General features: G+C 41.3%; 1 protein-coding gene and 1 pseudogene across 3 annotated transcripts; both read left to right on the top strand.

The window, feature by feature from the left end:
* The first annotated feature begins 5184 nt into the window (after window positions 1-5184).
* Window positions 5185-9484, top strand: LOC145861029 (uncharacterized). Of its 3 annotated transcripts, none has more exons than XM_082962378.1 (2): window positions 5185-5352; window positions 6310-9484. In XM_082962378.1, the coding sequence occupies exon 2, from the start codon at window positions 7712-7714 to the stop codon at window positions 8435-8437; it is 726 nt and encodes a 241-aa protein (XP_082818504.1). In that variant the 5' UTR covers window positions 5185-5352; window positions 6310-7711; the 3' UTR covers window positions 8438-9484. The 3 variants fall into 3 exon arrangements, with proteins under 3 accessions (XP_082818504.1, XP_082818503.1, XP_082818505.1); XM_082962377.1 differs by having other exon boundaries at window positions 5185-5426; XM_082962379.1 differs by having other exon boundaries at window positions 5188-5294.
* Window positions 9023-16216, top strand: LOC106575412 (uncharacterized; annotated as a pseudogene).
* Window positions 16217-25424: the final 9208 nt, after the last annotated feature.

Genomic DNA, 25424 nt, shown 5'->3' with positions numbered 1-25424 from the left:
CACAACTGATTGGCTCAAACACATTAAGAAGGAAAGAAATTCCACAAATTCATACACATGTTAATTGAAATGCATTACATGAAGCTGGTTGAGAGAATGCCACGAGTGTGCAAAGCTGTCATCAAGGCAAAGGGTGGCTACTATTTTGATTTGTTTAACACTTTTTTTGGTTAATACATTATTCCGTATGTGCTATTTCATAGTTTTGATGTCTTCACTATTATTCTACAATGTAGAAAAAATAAAGAAAAACCCTTAAATGAGTAGGTGTGTCCAAACTGTTGGCTGGTACTGTATGTATTCATATCCGTAGGCTTTACAACACAAAAGGGGAATACAACAATTCTAAAAGTGGGTAAGAGTTGAAAGCTAAAAAGGGGTGTGTCATCCTCCACTCACTATCACAAGGGTTAGTAACTACACAGACTAATTTCATATCATCCTCCACTCACTATCACAAGGGTTAGTAACTACACAGACTCATTTCATATCATCCTCCTCTCACTATCACAAGGGTTAGTAACTACACAGACTCATTTCATATCATCCTCCTCTCACTATCACAAGGGTTAGTAACTACACAGACTCATTTCATATCATCCTCCACTCACTATCACAAGGGTTACTAACTACACAGACTCACTTCATATCATCCTCCACTCACTATCACAAGGGTTAGTAACTATACAGACTAATTTCATATCATCCTCCTCTCACTATCACAAGGATTACTAACTACACAGACTCATTTCATATCATCCTCCACTCACTATCACAAGGGTTAGTAACTACACAGACTCATTTCATATCATCCTCCTCTCACTATCACAAGGATTAGTAACTACACAGACTCATTTCATATCATCCTCCTCTCACTATCACAAGGGTTAGTAACTACACAGACTCATTTCATATCATCCTCCACTCACTATCACAAGGGTTACTAACTACACAGACTCATTTCATATCATCCTCCTCTCACTATCACAAGGGTTAGTAACTACACAGACTCATTTCATATCATCCTCCTCTCACTATCACAAGGATTAGTAACTACACAGACTCATTTCATATCATCCTCCACTCACTATCAGTTAGAAACTACAGACTCATTTCATATAACTTAAAAAAAAAATAACAACGTTTTATTAGGTACCAAAGTCCAGAGACAATATTTCCCATTCAATTCAAGAATTACCCACTATCTATCTATTGGGGAATGGAACCAGAGAGGAAGCTTGTGTTACCTTTCTCTACACCGTTACAGTATTCATTTCAACAGACCTTTTCCACGCCCCTTTGTTAGAGCTCAATATATGCCCAAGACTATATTGAGGGTCAGACTGTTGTGATGCCCAGTTGATTATGTAAATAGTATTGTAGAACTGTGGTACTAATGGTCCATTTGAGGGTGAGTCATTAATATGAATGCTCAGAGTGAAAGAGCTGTGAACTCACCTGTGATGGCCCACATCTACCACAACCTTTCCTATTGTGTTAGTAAGCACCACAGCATTTTAGGAAGCCATTGTTCAAAATGTGTTCATACACACAGTAACAATGGGAGGGGGTGTAGCATGCACAGGGGAGGACCAGGAGGTTGATCTCAGACTTCTATTTAGGACTGGGATCCTATCCAGAGTTGACAGATTAACAGTGAGGACAACCCCAGCCTGCCTCTCTCCTTCCACATTCCAAACCTACAGTCACTGGGTCTTGATTGTGACAGTGGAGCCTAGTTTGCATTGCAGCATCCAGAGATGGCATCAGTAGACAGGTTTCCATTGGCCTATGTTTATTTGACTATTTTTTATTATTTTAAATCTGGAAAACATTGAAGAACCACAGTGCAATGATGTGAAGGTGTAAGAATGGTGCTGCGAAGATCAGGTATTTGTATTTATTAGGGATCCCTATTAGCTGCTGCAAAGGTGATATAAACGGTGTTATATAAAAGTGGTATAAAAGGTGTTATATCTCCAGTTTAATAAAAGTGTTATATAAAGGTGGCATAAAAGGTGTTATATCTGGAGTTTAATAAAGGTGGTATATAAAGGTGGTATAAAAGGTGTTATATCTGGAGTTTAATAAAGGTGTTATATGAAGGTGGTATAAAAGGTGTTATATCTGGAGTTTAATAAAGGGGTTATATAAATGTGTTATATCTGGAGTTTAATAAAGGTGGTATATAAAGGCGGTATAAAAAGTGTTATAGCTGGAGTTGAATAAAGGTGTTATATCTGGAGTTTAATAAAGGTGGTATAAAAGGTGTTATATCTGGAGTTGAATAAAGGTGTTATATATAGGTGGTATGAAGGAAAAAGGAAACCGCACACTGCTCTTGATAGTATCACTGATATTTAATAAGCTTATGTATCGGCCTCACGGCCTTCGTCAGAGCTTTTGTGATTTTTTTTAAATTAGCACCCTTATGTAGACCTAGCCCCACCCACATCCGTTCCACACATCGAAAGGGGTTGTAGACAAAGGAAAAACAAATAAGTACTACCAAATATAACAATATGCATTTCATAAATATTACAAAAGTGTATAAATAAGACGTATTAAACACGTCTGTTAAACCATAATGAGGACATAGCAAGTTTTCATGAATCATTGGGTACATCGTACGAAAAACATCAGAGTAATCTTAAATAGGCACATAATTCATGTTCAAATTCACAACATAACATACATAGGCATTTCATCATTAAGTCCTTTAGGAAATAATGTCTGGAGGGTGAAAATCCAAATAAATGACATTATTACATGTTCCACCACCCATGTTATTTACATTATTAAATGCCCATGTGGGCTCTACTATGTCGGTAAAACATCCCGCTCTCTCAAACAGAGAATTAGTGAACATAAAAGTTAAATCAGGAGAAACGACAGGGATTATCCAGTCGCAGTACATTTTAATGACCTGAAGCATGACATTTCTACCTTTAGATTTTGTGGCATAGAGAAAGTTAAGATATCAGATAGGGGAGGTGATATTAATAATACTCTGAGTAAAAGAGAATGTTTTGAGATTTTCACCCTCCAGACATTATTTCCTAAAAGACTTATAAAACAGCAGATGAAACAGTGAACTATGTTTGTACTGAATGAGCTAAAGATAAAACAGTACATATGACATCCCTACACCACCACATGTCCACAACACAAAATGTTCAATACCACCATACAACAATATCACAATGTGTGCTTATGCATGTGTCTGTACCTTTGTGTGTGTCTCTTCACAGTCCCCGTTGTTCCATAAGGTGGTATTTTTACCTGCTTTTTAAATCTGATTCTACTGCTGGCATCAGTTACCTGATGTGGAATAGAGTTCCATGTAGTCATGGCTCTATGTAGTACTGTGCGCCTCCCATAGTCTGTTCTGGACTTGGGGATTGTGAAGAGACCTCCGGTGGCATGTCTTGTGGGGTATTCAGGGGTTTCTGAGCTATGTGCTTGTATTTTAAACAGACAGCTCGGTACATTCTGCTTGTCAACAGCTCTTACAAAAACAAGTAATGATGAAGTCAATCTCTCTTCCACTTTGAGCCATGAGAGGTTGACATGCATGTCATTAATGTTAGCTCTCCGTGTACTTTTAAGAGCCAGCCATGCTGCCCTGTTCTGAGCCAACTGCAATTTTCCAAAGTCCCTCTTTGTGGCACCTGACCACACTACTGAACAGTAGTCTAGGTGCGATAAAACGAGGGACCTGCCTTGTTGATAGTGTTGTTAAGAAGGCAGAGTAACGCTTTATTATGGACAGACTTCTCCCCATCTTAGCTACTGTTGTATCAATATGTTTTGACCATCACAGTTTACAACCCAGGGTTACTCCAAGCAGTTTAGTCACCTCAACTTGCTCAATTTCCACATTATTCATAACGAGACGTAGTTGAGCCACATCCGTTTTTCCAGCAGCAGACTATGATCGATAATGTCAAAACATACTGAAGTCTAACAAGACAGCCCCCACAATCATTTGATCATCAATTTCTCTCAGCCAATCATCAGTCATTTGTGTAAGTGTTGAGTGTCGAGTGTCCTTCTCAAACATAATTTTTTCCAGAAGTTTGTTGACAGGCTGATTGGTTGGCTATTTGAGTCAATAAAGGGGGCTTTACTATTCTTTGGTAGTGGAATGACTTTATCTTCCCTCCAGGCCTGAGGGCACACACTTTCAAGTAGGCTTAAATTGACGATGTGGCAATATCATCTGCTATTATCCTCAGTCATTTTCCATCTCGATTTTTTTAACCTTTATTTGATGAGGCAAGTCAGTTAAGAACAAATTCTTATTTACAATGACGGCCTATTGGGGTCATTGTGGGTTAACTGCCCTGTTCAGAACAACAGATTTTTACCTTGTCAGCTCAGGGATTTGATTCAGCAACCTTCCAGTTACTGGCCCCACTAGGCTACCTGCCGCCCCTAGATTATCAGACCCCAGTGGCTTCTCATTGTTGAAAGACAACAATCGTTTTTTTCACCTCTTCCACACTGACTTTACGGAATTCAAAAGTACATTTCTTGTCTTTCAGAATTTGGTCAGATATACTTGGATATGTAGTGTCAGCATTTGTTGCTGGCATGTCATCCCTAAGTTTGCTTATCTTGGCAATATCAGTGGGTTTTGTGATAAATGAGCCACCTGATTCAATGTATGAAGGAGCCAAGTTGACTTTTTCCCCCAGAATTTTGTTTAATGTGCTCCAACGCTTTTTACTATCATTCTTTATATAATTTATCTTTGTTTCATAGTATAGTTTATTTTTATTTAGTTTAGTCACATGATTTCTTAATTTGCAGTACGTTTGCCAATCAGTTGGGCTGCCAGACTTATTTGCCATACCTTTTGCCTCATCCCTCTCAACCATACAATGTTTTAATTCCTCATCAATCCAAGGAGATTTAACAGTTTTTACAGTCATTTCCTTAGTAGGTGCGTGCTTATTAGTAACTGGAATAATCAATTTCATAAATGTGTCAAGTGCAGCATCTGGTTGCTCCTCATTACACACCACAGACCAGCAAATATTCTAGAAATAGCATTACACAATCAACATCTTGATCAACTCTATGCAAAGGAGATGTGTCCTGCAGGAGGCTACGACCCCTTCTCATGCAATGTGGTAGGGCCTTCCCAAGGATCCCGAAATGCACGGACGGTGTTAGTGGGGGAACAGGAAGTTCCGGGAAGGCGCCCACCATTCTTCAGTATAAAGAAAGAGCCAGAACGATGCAGTCAAGAATATAACCTTCGTGTCCGTTTCTATTTATTACTACGAGTATGTAATAGGACGTTTAAACTTTCTAATATCGAAAGAATATGTCATACCATTTTAGGTAATACATCCGTTAAGGTATTATCACGTTTGGTAAAGGTTTGAGGTGTTTTTGTGTCAAGCCGAGTGAAGAAGGTGATAACTATTTTACAAGTTAACGTTACATAGTTAGAGCTGTTGGGGTTTGTCAGAGTGGATGTACATCATTTTCTCAAGGTCATTTCATAAAGAATATATTTGCTTCAGATTTCTGAATTCGTTTAGCAAGTTATTGGTTTTGTGTAAAATTCACGAGCTGGTAAAATGGCGGCACCACTCGGTCTGCATCAACGGATTTTTTTTATTGCAACAATAATAACAATATTACAGGTCAATGCAGGAACATTTCTGTGAATACAATGAAACAACTTTCAAGTCCAGGCAGTGAGGGTGCAGCAGAGAGAGACAATTTCACGTTTGCGCTACTTTTTTGAAGCTGAATGTAATGATTATCAGTTTTCTACATGTGTACTAATATTCAGAGACATTCAGTTGTTTCTATCTTTATCTATAAATGTTACTATGGTGTGAACAGACATACTATTGGTTTTGATTTAAATAATACAGTGAAGACAATGTTTTTTAGGAAAATAGTACATAGTGCTGCCTAAAACAAACGGTAACCTTGTACTAAATGTTTTTTGAGTCATTTATGCATTTGTGAATTCAGGAAATCTACTATAGTTGAGTGCACTTAAGTTGTGTAGTCTGATTTAAAGTGTATACATTGTCTAATGTGAATCAGAGTTATTGAAATGAGATCAGTGCTTGACTTGGACAGGAGCTCACCAAAGCTGAGTACCATCACTTCAAATTTCTACTGTTTGAGCTCATGTTCCTCTTATAGAATATTAGCTTTACAGTATTGTGGAGCTCCTGCACCAAAATATAAAGTGTTTTTTTGAGAATAAAGAAAGTGCCTGAACTGTCAATACTAACTTTTGTATCCGTTTCTCTTTATTACTACTGGCTGACTCAGATTAAGTCTGAGGCCGGTAACATCAACAGTGAGGACAGACCCAGCCTGCCTCTCTCCTTCCACACTGAGTCCAAACCTACAGTCACTGGGTCCTGATTGTGACAGTGGGGCCCAGTTTGCACTGCAGCATCATGCTGTGGGCATGTTTTTCAGCAGCAGAGACTGGGAGACTAGTAAGGATCGAGGGAAAGATGAACGGAGCAAAGTACAGAGCTCCTTGATGAAAACCTGCTCCAGAGCACTCAGGACCTCATACTGGGGCGACGGTTCACCTTCCAACAGGACGACGACCCTAAGCACACAGCCAGGACAACGCAGGAGTGGCTTCGGGACAAGTCTCTGAATGTCCTTGAGTGGCCCAGCCAGAGCCCAGACTTGAACCCAATCGAACATCTCTGGAGAGACCTGAAAATAGCTGTGCAGTGACACATCCAACCTGACGGAGCTTGAGAGAATCTGCAGATCCGAATGGGAGAAACTCCCCAAATACAGGTGTGCCAAGCTTGTAGCATCATTCCCAAGAAGACTCGAGGCTGTAATCGCTGCCAAAGGTGCTTCAACAAAGTACTAAGTAAAGGGTCTGAATACTTATGTAAATGTGATATTTCTGTTTTTTATTTGTATTCAGTTAGCAAGAGATTGTCATAAAACCTAACAGGGAAATGGTTCCTTTCATTTTAGAAACACTTAAAATAAGGATTGTGTTTTGTGTAGGCTTACCCTGGTGTGATGTTTTGATAACCGTGTAAATTTCTCTCAGACAAGTTGACTTGTATCAATATATTCCGCTCTATTTCCTCTCAGATTATAAAACTCTAATTAGCATCAAAGTAGATATCATGGAAAATAACATCACTGTAGCATATTTATGCATTACTACATTTAACTAACATTAGTTCACCCAGAGATCCTTTGCCTAGATTCAGCACTCTTGTCCAGATCATCATGGCATTTGTAGTTCTTTATGATAGCCACATTAGCAGCTAATTAACATTTCATTTTTGTTGTTGGTAAAAGCAGGCGACTATATTGATACCTCACGGCCCTTATTTGAAGTGTTTCTAAAAATCCTCTATGGGAAAAGTGAATGGTGGAAAAATAATTGGAACCATTTTCTTGTTTGACTGCTATGTTTTTTATGGGTATTTTTTATTTATTCTATGGTACTCTATTGGTATGCAGCTACCCAAAGCTAGAGGGGTGTGGATGAGCTGAGACAATTTTTTTGGCGAACAAGGAAAAAAAGTGGAATGGGGGATTGCACAAGCCTTCTGGAAGATCTGATGAAGGAGAAGATGGTGGACAAGGAAAAAAAGGAGAAAGGTGGAATATGTTTTGAGTGAATATGTAATGGCGGATCACACAGAACTTTTAGAAGAGCTACAGGAGGAAAGTGAACGTGATGAGTGAGGATGAATTTACTGCAATGGCCGGTGCAATGATGACCCTCAAGATGGAGCTGAGTGTAGAGGGAAGCAGTGTGGTGAGGAAGGAGATGAGTGTAGAGGGAAGCAGTGTGGTGAGGAAGGAGCTGAGTGTAGAGGGAAGCAGTGTGGTGAGGAAGGAGCTGAATGTAGAGGGAAGCAGTGTGGTGAGGAAGGAGCTGAGTGTAGAGGGAAGCAGTGTGGTGAGGAAGGAGCTGAGTGTAGAGGGAAGCAGTGTGGTGAGGAAGGAGCTGAGTGTAGAGGGAAGCAGTGTGGTGAGGAAGGAGCTGAGTGTAGAGGGAAGCAGTGTGGTGAGGAAGGAGCTGAATGTAGAGGGAAGCAGTGTGGTGAGGAAGGAGCTGAGTGTAGAGGGAAGCAGTGTGGTGAGGAAGGAGCTGAGTGTAGAGGGAAGCAGTGTGGTAAGGAAGGAGCTGAGTGTAGAGGGAAGCAGTGTGGTGAGGAAGGAGCTGAGTGTAGAGGGAAGCAGTGTGGTGAGGAAGGAGCTGAGTGTAGAGGGAAGCAGTGTGGTGAGGAAGGAGCTGAATGTAGAGGGAAGCAGTGTGGTGAGGAAGGAGCTGAATGTAGAGGGAAGCAGTGTGGTGAGGAAGGAGCTGAATGTAGAGGGAAGCAGTGTGGTGAGGAAGGAGCTGAGTGTAGAGGGAAGCAGTGTGGTGGGGAAGGAGCTGAATGTAGAGGGAAGTTGAGTTGATGAAAGTAACTGAGTGGACTCATATTGATTGATTTTTTCTCCTCTGTCCAGAGGAAGCGGGCGCTCCGGATTATACGATTAGGAACAAGAACTGTGACTCGACTTGCTCTCCAGAACAGGGCGGCATTGAAAGGAGTGATAATGGGATTAGGTTTAAGTGTTAAGGAGGAGCAGTTGAAATGGAATATTCCAGGTGTTTGTGATGCCCGCCGTTTGGTGAGACATAGATCCAGTGTAGAGCCTTGGGAAACAGAAGACATTCTGTCATGCTGAGTTTTGATGCAGAGTCTCTGCCAGAAAGGTAAAGGTAGGAAGTGTCAGTTATCCCGTAGGCGCTTTTGTTCCGTAAATACTGCAGTGTTTTAGGTGTCAGGTTTATGGGCCTGTTGCAGCAGTGTGTAGGCATGAGAATAAGGAATGTGTGGTATCGTGGAGAAAGTTCTGTTAATTAGTTGTGGGGGGGCCAATGGGGCTGGAGATCTGAGGTGTCAGGTGAGAGAAAGGCAGATTGAGGTTGCCAGGGTTACAGTAGTACAGAAAGTGTTGTATATCGATGCAGTAAAGAGAGTGGTAGAGGAAGATGGGTACAGGGTAAGTGATCTTGAGAGGAAGTGGTCTGGTGTAGGACTAGATAGGGTTAAATAGTGGAATGGGCTGGTGGGTTTTTGTCGTGGAAAATCACCACATAGGGACTAAGTGAAACTTAAATGAATCGTTCTTTATTATCAGCAAGCTGGAGAGGTTCCAACAAACCTAAAGCACCAGAGTACACGTCGGTCTGGAGCTCTGCCGGGGCAGTCCTGTTAGTTCTCCTATATACTGCTTAGACAAGTTATATTTGTATGATTTAGCTTATTCATCATTAACGTTTGGTTCCTGCATGTGACCAACCAGTACCTCATGAGGCTTCTTCTCTCCAAGCTGAGACCTTGAAACTGAGAGATCCCTTTTGGTAAATAAAAGCTGAAATAAATCACTCTCTCTACTGTTATTCTGACATTAAAACATTCTTAAAATAAAGTGGTGATCTTAACTGACCTAAGACAGGGAATCTTTACTGGGATTAAATGTCAGAAATTGTGAAAAACTGAGTTTAAATATATTTTGCTAAGGAGTATGTAAACTTCCGACATTAACTGTATGTGAATTTGTGAAATCTACTATAGGTTAACTATACCTTACTTACCTAATTTAAAGAGTCTACTTTGTCTAATTTGGATGAATTAATGTTTTATTGTCAATGCTTACCTACCTGATCTATTGAAATGAGTATCAGCACCTCACATTTCTACTGTTTGAGCTAGATTTACATTTTAGTCATTTAGCAGGCGCTCTTATCCAGAGCGACTTACAGTAGTGAATGCATACATTTCATTTTTTTTTTTCGCACTGGTCCCCCGTGGGAATCAAACCCACAACGCTGGCGTTGCAAACACCATGCTCTACCAACTGAGCTCACGCTCATGTTCCTCTAATAGAATATTAGCTCAACAGTATTGTGGAGCTCCTGCACCTAAATATAAACAGTACCGGTAGCTATTTCAGTCCAAGTCGTGTGGTGAATTAGATAATTGAACAAGAAGAAATGTATAATATATTTTTAGAGAATAAAGAAAGTGTCGGAACTGTCAAGACAATAACTTGTCTGTTTCTCATTGTTACTACAGGCCGACTCAGATTAAGTCTGAGTCCGGTAACATCAACATTCTCATGGTAAGAGCAGGTTCTATCTAACTACTGTAAATTCCGGACTATAAGCCGCAACTTTTTTCCCACGCTTTGAACCTCACGGCTTAAACAATGACGCGGCTAATATATGGATTTTTCCCGCTTTAATTTTTTTTTCAAGAAAAAAAAAACACATTCTGTGACGTGCTCAGTTTTTTGCCGGCATGAAGCTTTCATTAGACCAATGAAATTGCCGAACGAGTTAAGGTCAAACAGTGACGAGAGCGACAATGAAAACGATCCAATATCGGATGAAGCAATTCTGAGGCTATTCAACTCCGACACCGAAGGAGATGACTTCGGTGGTTTCAGTGCACAGGAGGAGGAAGATGGTGACCAATGACTTTCTTGGTAGGCTACTGTTTACTGCTAATTGTTTTTTTTTTGTTACAAGCCGTGTTTCGTTAAAGCCTGTGTAAAGTTAATTTGTTTCAATGTACCGGTAGGCACCTGCGGCTTATAGACATGTGCGGCTTATTTACGTTCAAAATAATATATATTTTTTAATTCAGTGGGTGCGGCTTATATTCAGGTGCGCTCAATAGTCCGGAAATTACGGTGATTTTGTTGTTCGTTCCAACTTCCCACTACGTATGAAAAGTTGCAGTAGAACTGTTTCATGATGAACTGTTTCAATGAGAAGGTAGATGTTATTTCATGCTACTCAGACTTGCATGGTTTAACACCAGTTTTGCCAACATTTTGTTTTATTCACTGGGCTGTCTGGAGTGATCAGAGTAGAGTAAAGAAGTGAAGTAGACAAACTGCCAGTGTTTTTGGGTTCTATAAAATGAGTCTGTGTAGTTACTAACCTTTGTGATAGTGAGTAGAGGATGACACACCCCTTTTTAGCTTTCAACTCTTACCCACTTTTAGAATTGTTTTGTGACAACTGCTGATGTTAAAAGGGCTTTGTAAAATAAATGTGATTGTTTAATGTACAGTACCAGTCTAAATTTTGGACACCTACTCATTTAAGGGTTTTTCTTTCTACATTGTAGAATAATAGTGAAGACATCAAAACTATGAAATAACACATATGGAATCATGTAGTAAATAACATATATTTTTTGAGATTCTTCAAAGTAGCCACCTTGATGACAGCTTTGCAAACTCTTGGCATTCTCTCAACCAGCTTCATGAGGTAGTCACCCAGAATGCATTTCAATTAACCTCTCTAGGGCCGGCGGGACGAAATCGTCCCACCTACGTAACAGCCAGTTGAATCCTGTGGCGCGATTTTCAAATACCTTAGAAATGCTATTACTTCAATTTCTCAAACATATGACTATTTTACAGCTATTTAAAGACAAGACTCTCGTTAATCTAACCACACTGTCCGATTTCAAAAAGGCTTTACAACGAAAGAAAAACATTAGATTATGTCAGCAGAGTACCCAGCCAGAAATAATCAGACACCCATTTTTCAAGCTAGCATATAATGTCACAAAAACCCAGAAGACAGCTAAATGCAGCACTAACCTTTGATGATCTTCATCAGATGACACACCTAGGACATTATGTTATACAATACATGCATGTTTTGTTCAATCAAGTTCATATTTATATCAAAAACCAGCTTTTTACATTAGCATGTGACGTTCAGAACTAGCATACCCCCGCAAACTCCCGGCGAATTTACTAACAATTCACTAAATTACTCACGATAAACGTTCACAAAAAGCATAACAATTATTTTAAGAATTATAGATACAGAGCTCCTCTATGCACTCGATATGTACGATTTTAAAATAGCTTTTCGGTGAAAGCACATTTTGCAATATTCTCAGTAGATAGCCCGGCATCACAGGGCTAGCTATTTAGACACCCACCAAGTTTAGCCTTCACCAAACTCCGATTTACTATAAGAAAAGTTTGATTACCTTTCCTGTTCTTCGTCAGAATGCACTCCCAGGACTTCTACTTCAATAACAAATGTTGATTTGGTCCAGAATAATCCATAGTTATGTTCCAACAGCGGCGTTTTGTTCGTGCGTTCAGGACACTATCCGAATGGTAAATAAAGGTCACGCGCACGGCGCATTTCGTGACAAAAGATTTCTAAATATTTCATTACCGTACTTTGAAGCATGTCAACCGCTGTTTAAAATCTATTTTTATGCCATTTTTCTCGTAAAAAAAGCGATAATATTCCGACCGGGAATCTGCAATTAGGTAAACAGCCGAAAGAAAATATATCACTGGGTCGACTCGGGCACGCGCCTAATTCCTTTGTCCTCTGATCGGCCACTTGGCAAAGCGATTATGTGTTTCAGCCTCGGGCTGCCTCGACATCGTTCAGCTTTTTCCCGGGCTCTGAGAGCCTATTGGAGCCGTAGGAAGTGTCACGTTACAGCTAAAATCCTGACTCTTCAATAAACAGAGGCAAGAACAACAACACCTTGTCAGACAGGCCACTTCCTGCATGAAATCTTCTCAGGTTTTTGCCTGCCATATGACTTCTGTTATACTCACAGACACCATTCAAACAGTTTTAGAAACTTTAGGGTGTTTTCTATCCAAAGCCAATCATTATATGCATATTCTAGTTACTGGGCAGGAGTAGTAACCAGATTAAATCGGGTACATTTTTTATCCGGCCGTGTAAATACTGCCCCCTAGCCCTAACAGGTTAACCTCTATGGGCTAGGTGGGACGCTTGCGTCCCACCTACTCAACAGCCAGTGGAATCCCGTGGCGTGATATTCAAATACCTTATAAATGCTATTACTTCAATTTCTCAAACATATGACTATTTTACACCATTTTAAAGACAAGACTCTCGTTAATCTAACCACACTGTCCAATTTCAAAAAGGCTTTACAACGAAAGCAAAACATTAGATTATGTCAGCAGAGTACCCAGCCAGAAATAATCAGACACCCATTTTTCAAGCTAGCATATAATGTCACAAAAACCAAAACCACAGCTAAATGCAGCACTAACCTTTGATGATCTTCATCAGATGACACTCCTAGGACATTATGTTATACAATACATGCATGTTTTGTTCAATCAAGTTCATATTTATATCAAAAACCAGCTTTTTACATTAGCATGTGACTAGCATGTGACTAGCATTCCCACCGAACACTTCCGGTGAATTTACTAAATTACTCACGATAAACGTTCACAAAAAACATAATAATTATTTTATGAATTATAGATACAGAACTCCTTTATGCAATCGCTATGTCCGATTTTAAAATAGCTTTTCGGTGAAAGCACATTTTGCAATATTCTGAGATGATAGCCCAGCCATCACAGGCTAGCTATTTTGACACCCACCAAGTGTGGTACTCACCAAACTCAGAATTACTATTAGAAAAATTGGATTACCTTTGCTGTTCTTCATCAGAATGCACTCCCAGGACTTCTACTTCAATAACAAATGTTGGTTTGGTTCCAAATAATCCATAGTTATATCCAAATAGCGGCGTTTTGTTCGTGCGTTCAAGACACTATCCGAAGGGTAAAGAAGGGTGACGCGCCCGATGCGTTTCGTGACAAAAAAATTGAAATATTCCATTACCGTACTTCGAAGCATGTCAAACGCTGTTTAAAATCTATTTTTATGCGATTTTTCTCATAGAAAAGCGATAATATTCCGACCGGGAAACCCTGTTTTCGTTCAAAGATGAAAAAATAAAAACATGGTGTCGGCTCGTGCACACGCCTCAGTCTCATTGTTCTCAGATCGACCACTATCCAAATGCGCTACTGTTTTTCAGCCATGGCCTGCAAAGTCACCATTCATCATTCTAGCGCCTTCTGAGAGCCTATGGGAGCGTTAGAAAATGTCACGTTATGCCAGAGATCCCCTGTTTTGGTTAGAGATGATCAAGAAGGCCAAGAAATAGTCAGAGAGAGCGCTTCCTGTTTGGAATCTTCTCAGGTTTTGGCCTGCCAAATGGGTTCTGTTATACTCACAGACACCATTCAAACAGTTTTAGAAACTTTTGGGTGTTTTCTATCCAAATCAAACAATTATATGCATATTCTACTTACTGGGCAGGAGTAGTAACCAGATTAAATCGGGTACGTTTTTTATCCGGCCGTGCAAATACTGCCCCCTATCCCCAACAGGTTAACCGCTGTGTCTTTGTGAGACTCAGAGTAGGTGACCGGATGATCTCCGCATGTGTATTTCCTACCGTGAAGCATGGAGGAAGTGTGATGTTGCGGGGGTGCTTTGCTGGTGACACTATGATTTATTTAGAATTCAAGGCACACATAACCAGCATGGCTACCACAGCATTCTGCAGCGATACGCCATTCCATCTGGTTTGGGCTTAGTGGAACTCATTTTGTTTTTCAACAAGACAATGACCCAACACACCTCCAGGCTGTGTAAGGGCTATTTGACCAAGAAGGAGAGTGATGGAGTGATGCATCAGATGACCGGGCCTCCACAATCACCCGACCTCAACCCAATTGAGATGGTTTGGGATGAGTTGGATCGCAGCGTGAAGGAAAAGCAGCCAACAATTGCTCAGCATATGTGTGAACTTCAAGACTGTTGGAAAAGCATTCCAGGTGAAGCTGGTTGAGAGAATGCCAAGAGTATGCAAAGCTGTCAAGGCAAAATAAAATATGTTTTGTTTCGTTTTAACACTTTTTTGGTTACTACATGAGTCCATATGTGTTATTTCATAGTTTTGATGTCTTCACTATTATTATTCAATGTAGAAAATAGTAAAAATAAAGAAAAACCCTTGAATGAGTAGGTGTGTCCAAACTTTTGACTGGTACTGTATATTACTCCAATTGACTGGTTCTTCTGATGTTGTTCACACAGAAAACCATGTTGAGACATTCTCTACATCCAGAGAGCAACAGCAGGAAGATCACAGAGCCAAGAGGTCTCACCACTGCCCACATTGTGAGGAGATTTTCCCAATTCTATCAAAGTTAAAGATACACCTAAAAATACACACAGGAGAGAATCTGTATTTCTGCACTGACGGTGGGAAGAATTTCACAACATCAAAGGCAGTTCAACAGAGAGCACACACAGGAGAGAAGCCTTACTCCTGCTCTGACTGTGGAAAGAGTTTCACTCGACTGGGCGACCTAAAAATACATGAACGTATACATACAGGAGAGAAGCCTTACTCCTGCTCTAATTGTGTAAAATGCTTCACAACATCAGGTGAGCTAAAAGTTCATCAGAGAACACACAGGAGAGAAGCCTTACTTCTGCTCTAACTGTAGGGCGAGTTTCTCTCAACTGGGAAACTTAAAACAACATGAACGTATACACACAGGAGAGAAGCCTTACTCCTGCTCTGACTGTGGAAATAGTTTCTCTCGACTGGGCCACTTTAAAACACATGAACATATACATACAGGCGAGAAGCCTTACTCCTGCTCTGACTGTGGAAAGAGTTTCTCTCGAAGGGGCGACCTAAAAATACATGAACGTATACATACAGGAGAGAAGCCTTACTCCTGCTCTAATTGTGTAAAATGCTTCACAACATCAGGTGAGCTAAAAGTTCATCAGAGAACACACACAGGAGAGAAGCCATACTCCTGCTCTGACTGTAGGGCGAGTTTCTGTCAACTGAGCCACCTAAAACAGCATGAACGTATACACACAGGAGAGAAGCCTTACTCCTGCTCTGACTGTAGGAAGAGTTTCTCTCAATCGAGCCACCTAAAACAACATGAACGTATACACACAGGAGAAAAGTCTTACTCCTGCTCTGACTGTGGAAAATGCTTCACAACATCATCTGAGCTAAAAGTTCAACAGAGAGCACACACAGGAGAGAAGCCTTACTCCTGCTCTGACTGCGGAAAGAGTTTCACTCGACTGGGCGACCTAAAAATACATGAACGTATACATACAGGAGAGAAGCCTTACTCCTGCTCTAATTGTGTAAAATGCTTCACAACATCAGGTGAGCTAAAAGTTCATCAGAGAACACACAGGAGAGAAGCCTTACTTCTGCTCTAACTGTAGGGCGAGTTTCTCTCAACTGGGAAACTTAAAACAACATGAACGTATACACACAGGAGAGAAGCCTTACTCCTGCTCTGACTGTGGAAATAGTTTCTCTCGACTGGGCCACTTTAAAACACATGAACATATACATACAGGCGAGAAGCCTTACTCCTGCTCTGACTGTGGAAAGAGTTTCTCTCGAAGGGGCGACCTAAAAATACATGAACGTATACATACAGGAGAGAAGCCTTACTCCTGCTCTAATTGTGTAAAATGCTTCACAACATCAGGTGAGGTAAAAGTTCATCAGAGAACACACACAGGAGAGAAGCCATACTCCTGCTCTGACTGTAGGGCGAGTTTCTGTCAACTGAGCCACCTAAAACAGCATGAACGTATACACACAGGAGAGAAGCCTTACTCCTGCTCTGACTGTAGGAAGAGTTTCTCTCAATCGAGCCACCTAAAACAACATGAACGTATACACACAGGAGAGAAGCCTTACTCCTGCTCTGACTGTGGGGCGAATTTCTCTCAACCGTGCAACCTAAAAAATCATGAACGTATACACACAGGAGAGAAGCCTTATTCCTGCTCTGAATGTAGGAAGAGTTTCTCTCAAATGGGCCACTTAAAAAGACACCAAAGTATACATAAAGGAGAGTAGCCTTGCTACTGCTCTGACTGTGGAAAATGTTTTAAATTATCAGCTGAGCTAAACGGTCATCGGAGAACAGTCACAGGAGAGAGGCTTTTCTTCTGCTCTTACTGTGGCAAGAGCTTCTCCCGTTCGGGCAATGTAAAAACCCACCAACGGCTACACACTTGAGAGAAGCCTCATCTGTTCTCTCAGACCAGCTGAGATTAGTCACTCCACTTAATTCTTATCTCATAATATAATTGGCAACGTTGAATTGAACAATGCAGAGAACAGGGAGCATTATAGAATGTTAGCCTCTCTTTACTTTACTGATCAGTGTGCATCTTGTAAGTTTTGCTGTGTTTTTTTAGCTTTTACTGTTTTTCTTCACATTTTCAAACAGCCATTTCAATTTTCCAACTGGGCTATACATGTGGGTGAGGTTTTTTCTCGCCTGAGTAGCCTCGTTTCACTGCCAAAAATACTAGTGTAGCGAAATAACAACACAATGTCAAATAGAGCTAGCCTAGTCAAATAATTAACATCCAATCACGTTAACCATTACTCTCTCGCAGGAATTCCACTCATGGTCCGTATGTAGCCAAACGTAGCTGCCACTCATTCCTTTTGCTCGAAAATTGATTAATGGTTAAAACAAGTAAGACCCGCGTCCATAGAGACACATACCAGCTCTGCTGGTAGTACTGCTACTACCAGCAGTACTACACCTGCTTCCACGAGCACATCCAATGCTAGCATCAGTAATTCTACATTTGTTGTTTGCCCAGCTAGCATGGACACTGACAGTTGTGAATCTGATGCAGCCGAAGAGCTACTGCCCCTTTACCCGGGAAAGCACCGAACAACAGACAGGGATGTTGGACCATCGAAGAAGTGCAAATATGATGAGAACTACATTGATTTGGGATTTACTTATATTGGGAATAGTGCCTTTCCTCAGCCACAGTGTGTTTATATCTCACAACTCGATGAAACCTTCACTCTTGCGCAGACATTTAGAAACAAAACATGCCAATTTGAAAAATAAGCCACAGGAGTTTTTTGAGTGAGAATTAAGACGACTTTCACGTAGTAAGACATGTATAAAAGCAACAGATACCATTAATAAGAAGGGGCTAGAAGCGTTTTATACGGTGAGCTACCGAGTGGCTAGGACAGGCAAGCACCATACTATTGTGGAAGACTTCATTCTTCCTGCTTCCGCGGATATGGCTGGAGGAAAAGGCCAAAAAACGATACCGTTTCACGACGCATCAGTGACATGGCAGATGTTTTGAAACAATTACTGCTTCGCATACAAGCCAGTGAATTCTATGCATTACAGCTGGATGAGTCAACAGACATGGCGGGCCTGGCACAGCTCCTGGTATATGTCCGTCTTTGTCACTTCCCACGAGCTGGGTTGTGACGACAACTCACACTCATTCTTATGTTTAATAAGTGTATCGTATAGTGTGTGTTGACAGGCTTACAATATTTGAGAGCGCGCTGACCCTGGTGCTAGAGGGGTACGTAGCTGGAGGTTGAATGTTTGAAGGGGTACGGGACTATAAACATTTTGGGAACCGCTGGTCTAGATAATCCCAGTTCCTGCTGTGTCATGCTGATGGGATACTAGGGTATGGAGAAAACCATGAGTGAATGCATCCATGCCGTGTATCAGCATTGCAGGCTGGTAGTGTGAAGGCGTTCGGGTGTGTTTTCATGGCACACATTGGGCCCCTTGATAAAAGTGGAGCAACATTTGAATGCCACAGGATGTCTAAACATCATTGCCAATCAGGTGCATCCCTTTATGGCAGCAATGTATCCAGCTGCAAAATGATTTTCTTTCAGCAGGATTATGCCCCATGCCACAAGGCTTGTCCAGGGATGGTTCCACGAACATACGTGAATTCAGCTTACTGCAGTGGCCTGCTGAGTCACCAGATCTCAATCCAATTGAGCATCTGTGAGAGGAGATGGAACGAGCTATTCGGAGTAGAGATCCACTCCCAGCCAACCCGACAAAACTGTGGGAAGCATTGGAGTCATCATGGCCCAGCATCCCTGTGGGTTTCTTTCGACACCATGTGGAGTCCATGGCCTGACGAATTGAGGCTGTTCTGAGGACAAAGGGGATTGCAACTCAATATTAGGAAGGTGTTCCTAATGTTTTGTACACTCAGTGCCAAAGGAAAGTATTCAGACCCCTGGACTTTTTCCACATTTTGTTACGTTACAGCCTTATAATAAAATCGATTTAAATAAAAAATGTCCTCAATCTACACACAATAGCCCATAATGAGAAATTGAAAACAAGTTTTTTTTTTTTTTATTTGCAAATAATAAATAAGTATTCATACCCTTTGCTATGAGACTTGAAATTGTTCTACTCTACGGTATAAAACATGAGTTAAGAATTTACATATCAGACTAAGTTTACCACGTGCTGCAACCGAGGTCTATGACTAGTCGTGACCCCGAAACTCAACACGAGGTTGAAGACAAAGTAAATCTCTGAACAATCAAGTTTATGGTGGAGCTATTCTAAGTTTTGTATCTAGGAAGTTGAATTTAAGCAGAACCATCCGGCTATTCTTTTCAAGTCACCGGTTGTCTACACGGCCCTCTTACCCACGCCAGGAGCATCGACACGGCTGATTAGCCTCCTCAGAAGCCCACTCTCACAGAACAAGTGCAAGGAAACTGACAACTAAATGAAAGGACATTGTGACATCGTTTGGAAAATCAGAGACTTACACCTGAAGACGAATGAACAAGGCGTTGGCCAAACCTTTCCCACTAAGCGGAACTTGAACCACAAAGAGATACCCAACAGAGACCTTCAATACGTAAATACATGCATTACACTTTTTACCCATAACAGGGGCAGTTCAGGGCAAGGTGTTAAGGCTGAAACTAAGCATAGTTTACAAATGTTGAATCTCTCTTCTCTTCTCTCTCATTGGTCCACTAGGGACCTGTTGCCATTGTATGAAGTTCTAACCAATAACCTAGACTGTTTGTGTATATGTATCTTATGTTATCATTAGGAAATAAATAATCAACTCAATTTGTGTGGTACGAAATAATTAGTGAGACCCGGGTTTGTGAAGATTTACTAATTATACAACATTCAGAATGAGATCATTATTTATTTTACTAGGCAAGTCAGTTAAGAACAAATTCTTATTTTTAATGACAGCCTAGGAACAGTGGGTTAACTGCCTTGTTCAGGGGCAGAACGACAGATTTTTTTACCTTGTCAGCTCAGGGATTTGATCTTGCAACCTTTTAGTTGCTAGTCCAACGCTCTAACCACTAGGCTACCAGCCACCCCATTGCCCACTTTAATAAATGGATCACTAGTCACTTTAAATAATGCCACTTTAATAATGTTTACAAATCTTACAATACTCATCTCATATGCATGATGCCTATGCCGCTCATCCATATATTTATATGTACATATTCTTATTCCATCCCTTTAGATTTGTCTGTATTAGGTAGTTGTTGTGGAATTGTTAGATTACTTGTTAGATATTACTGCGCTGTCGGAACTAGAAGCACAAGCATGTCACTACACTCGCATTAACATCTGCATGTGACCCAATAAAATTTGATTTGAGCATGTGGTTGCAGTCACAAGAAATTATAAAAATGTTTTAAAAAATGTAATTACTTGCGATTCATCACCACTAGGGGTCACTTATCCCTGAAAGCTGAAATCCCACTGGATTCTAGCAAAGGCGGGACTTCCAACAATACCAGATCAGTAATGTGGGAGTTGGCTCTAATGAGCTCGTAAATATAATTGTTCAATTTAAATAATGTTATTGATGACTCATACCTGTCTAGGCTATTTGGAAAATAAAACTTTAATTAGCCTGAAATCGTTGCTTAATCTAAATTAATGTAGAAAGTTGAAAATCATATCATACAGTGTAACCTGAATTATTTAAAAACAATTACTGGCGATTCTTCTGCTGTGTTAGTGATGGTTTTTCAGTCCCAGCTTTGATGCACCTGTACTTGCCTTCTGGATGGTAGCGGGGTAAACAGGCAAAGGCTCGGGTGGTTGTTGTCCTTGATATTTTTGGCCTTCCTGTGACATCGGGTGCTGTAGGTGTCCTGGAGGGCAGGTAGTTTTCCCCGGTGATGTGTTGTGCAGACCGCACCACCCTCTGGAGAGCCTTGCGGTTGAGGGCGGTGCAGTTGCCGTACCAGGCAGTGATACAGCCCGACAGGATGCTCTCAATTGTGCATCTGTAAAAGTTTGTTAGGGTTTTAGGTGACGAGACAAATTTCTTCAGCCTCCTGAGATTGAAGAGGCGCTGTTGAGCCTTCTTCACCACCCTGTGTGGGTGGACCATTTCAGTATGTCTGTGATGTGTACGCCGAGGAACTTAATAACGTTCCACCTTCTCCACTATTGTCCTGTTGATGTGGATAGGGGGGTGCTCCCTCTGCTGTTTCCTGAAGTCCACGATCATCTCCTTTGTTTTGATGATGTTGAGTGAAAGGTTGTTGCTCATGTTTGGTACAACGGGGTACACTGTATGGTATCCAACCAATCTCAACTGATTGGATATCATTGTCTCGTTCAATTTAATAAATAAGTTAAATTGCCATACTACCTTTTCAGGTCGTTTATTGGGATAATACACAAACTGATTGAGACATTGTTAACCTTTTCCACATTAACTTAGATACAGCAACGCTTTCAGGTTAATTAAAGTTTAATTCCTAAATAGCCTATACAGGTTTGATTTATCATTAATATTGATTAATCAATAGATATTTGCTTTCGGAAGTTCATTAATAGCCAACTCCCACATTACTGATCCAGTATTGATGATTCATTGACGTCTATAAACTGATTTAAATCGTGTTTGCAGCTTCCAACTCAACCCTAACTATATAAATTGAAATAACTGATAATCATAATAAGGAGCAAGCTATCGCAAGCTATTGCCACCCATTCCCTCACTAATAAGTGAACCCTCACTCACGGAAACATTGATCGCTGACCTCAGCAGTGATGAAAATCCTAATTATGCCGAGGTGCTGAGAATGTTATATCACAATGCCATGATCGAAAAAAACTGCAGAAATTGCAACAGATGCTCTCCACAATAGCCCATCAGGCACAGGCCTTGTGAAGGTCCTCTCCAGTCTAGCCCTAAACTATGCCCATCAGCAGAGATGGACAGTGGCCCAATACCTCAGTGCCCAGCAGAGGCACGAGCAGGAGGCTGTGGAGCTGAAGGTACAGGTGGAGAGAACCAGGAAGTTGACGATAAAAATCGACAAAGACTACTGCTAGCCGAGGAACTGCATTTGAGAACAGATCAATTGAAAGAGCCGAGGAACTGCGTTTGAGAACAGATTAATTGAAAGATCTGGCTAACACTTATGACAAAGAACATGAACAAACTCTTGACCAAGTCCATATTCTACAGGAACAACTCGTTTTAGCCCAAAATATATACAATGAAGTCCACGCAAAACTAGATGAATCTGACGAGCTAGCTAAAAACTGGCGAGCAACTTGATGCCCTGCAAACAGTTTTGAATGAAACCACTCAAAGCAATAATGTTCTATTCCAAAAGCTGCAGACCAAAGACGATCAGTTAATGAACACATTTACCAAGTTGGATGACAAAACAGCGGAACTCCTTGAAGTCGCTGATTTAATGAACGATGAGAAAGCCCAGGTTGGAAAACGTGATCTCTAAGCAAAAGGAGGACATCACATCACTTAATCTCTTGCTTCGCACTCGAGACGTCTCCCTGAAAACCATGACAGATAAGTATGAGGCCGAGCGGAGCAAGTGCGACACCTACGTGTCTAAGATTAACACCCTCAACTCCCAGGTGGACTCTGCGACGCAGCAGAATACCACCCTTAGGTATCATCTGGAGGAACTCCAGAACAGTCACGTGCTATCGCGGGACTACCTAACCTAGCTCACAACCAGAGCTCAGGGAACGAAGGAATGTAGACGACAGGAGATTTCAGACTTCATCTCTCTTAAGGGTCCCTCAGTCTTTTCCTCTTGGCCATTCGGCCCACAGTAACCTGGCGCCTCCTCGCCAACAGAACCAAAGATTGGCTTTTCCTCTTGGCATTTCGGCCCACAATTCCCCACAGGAGGGTGCAGATGCTCCCCGCGCACTTGGCAGGGATCGCCTTTACAAAATCGTCAAACTTCCTCATCTTTGACCCCGGTCCTGGAAAGCCAAACGACACTGAGACGTTCTTAGCAGACATAGAGGACGCCTTGGATGGCTACCCTAGTGCAACAAATACCGACAGGCTTTACCTGTTGAAGCTAACGTCCAACAGACATGTGACAAGGTTCATCCGTCTACAACAGCAACACGTGCAAAACGACAACGCTAAACTTGCCACGGCTTTGAAAATAGAATTCAGTGGTTCTGAGACTCGCAAACACGATAGCTCATTGGCTAACAATGTCAAACAAGCTCGAAATAAACACTCACAAGCTTACTATCATAGGCTTTGTTCAGCTTACTTTGGCATGCTCACTGAAACAGGAATGGAAGAGCTATTGCCATTCAAACAGCTGTTTCTGTTGTACATGTATCCCAACTTCATTAACTTCTTGGGCCCTATTACCCACATTGCCAAAGGGCCCTTTGCCAATTTCGTCACTTCTAGAGCTTGCAAGCACAGCTAAGAGCCCAGACAACTAGATTTTCGAGCTTGATCCAGATCGACTGAGTCGGTCCACTTGCCAGGTCGGCCAGATGCGACAAGTATCTCTCCACAGTGACTTGTGCATTCACAAAGTGGGTGGAGTGCCTGCCCGCAACCAGTGACACAGTGGAAAGCACGGTCATTCTTTTGCTCAACCACATTTTCAGTCGTTTCGGCCTGCCAGGAGAAACCATTGACCGCAACAGAGGAACCCACTTTTCGGCAGCTGTAATGACCGAACTGTGGTGGCTCCTGGGAGTCAAAGCTAAACTATACATCGCGTACCACGTTAGGAGCTCTGGCAGGGTAGAAATGAGCAACCAGACAATCTTCAGAATCCTGAGGAAATATGTGGCAGCCAACCACAAAGATTGGGTTCTCAAACTCCCACTGGTACAGATTGCGATCAGAGCCACAAGTCTAAGGGAATAACACCAATCGAGATGATGATGGGCCGGAAAATGACACTTCCACTGCATCTCCTGTACCAACAGGGAGATGTCACCGCAGCCACCGCCTACATGGCTCATCAACACGTGACGGACTTGCGAGCCCACCTTCAAACTACCTTTGCGTACTCTCAAGGAAAGTTGGAAAGAAGTGCAGAAGGTGATCCATTACGACAAAAAGGCCTCACACCAGGTGTTCGAGGTCGGGGATTATGTGTGGTACTACATATACAACAAACCCGCAGGTGTTGCGGCAAAGTTCCTGCCCCACTGGACGGGGCCACACGAGATTGTGGTGAAACTGTCACCTGTAGCTTATCAAATCAGAATCAGCAAAGGTCGACAAACTACCACGGTAAAGTACAAGAACCAAATTGTTTTACACTCCCCCCATGAGAATAGAAGGGGTGCCAGCCAGCACCGAACAGACAGAAACCTAGCAAAGTCAGAAGTACTAAGAAAATTCTTATGTTTCCTCAGCTGATCCCTTCCAGGAGATCAGATTTTTGCAGGACAATATCTATGTAGGCTTACAGAGGCCCATTATTAGCAACCATAACTCTTGTGTTCCAATGGCACGTTGTGTTAGCTAATCCAAGTTTATCATTTTAAAAGCCGAATTGATCATTAGAAAACCCTTTTGCAATTATTTTAGCACAGCTGAAAACTGTTGTTTTGATTAAAGAAGCAATAAAACTGGCCTTTTTTAGTCTAGTTGAGTATCTGGAGCATCAGCATTTGTGGGTTCGATTACAGGCTCAAAATGTCCAGAAACAAAGAACTTTCTTCTGAAACTCATCAGTCTATTCTTATTCTGAGAAATGAAGGCTATTCCATGTGAGAAATTGCCAAGAAACTGAAGATCTCGTACAACGCTATGTACTACTTCCTTCACAGAACAGCGCAAACTGGCTCTAACCAGAATAGAAAGAGGAGTGGGAGGCCCCGGTGCACAACTGAGCAAGAGGACAAGTACATTAGAGTGTCTAGTTTGAGAAACAGACGCCTCAAGTCCTCAATTGGCAGCTTCATTAAATAGCACCCGCAAAACACCAGTCTCAATGTCAACAGTGAAGAGGCGACTCCGGGATGCCGTCCTTCTAGGCAGAGTTCCTCTGTCCAGTGTCTGTGTTATTTTGCCCATCTTAATCTTTTATTTTTATTGGCCAGTCTCAGATATGGCTCAGCATCCCGGAGTCGCTTCTTCACTGTTGACGTTGAGACTGGTCAAGTATTCATAAAATGTATTTTTTTACATGGCTAAAAGAGAAAGAATATAATATATATTGTTTACAGGAAACTCATTCTACAAATATAGAAGAGGTTGGGTGGAAAAAGGACTGGGAGGGAGAAATATATTTTTGTCATGGTCAAATAAACTCAAAAGGGGTGATTATACTAATTAATTAAAAAAAATATCCGATTGTGCAAACAGATCCGCAAGGAAGATGGATTATTTTAAATATGCTATTGGACCAAAAACAGAT

The sequence above is a fragment of the Salmo salar genome, chromosome 16 (assembly GCF_965601325.2).
Source record: "Salmo salar chromosome 16, fSalSal1, whole genome shotgun sequence".
NCBI classification, from domain to species: Eukaryota; Metazoa; Chordata; class Actinopteri; order Salmoniformes; family Salmonidae; genus Salmo; species Salmo salar.
This window is presented reverse-complemented; position numbering and strand designations above follow the sequence as displayed.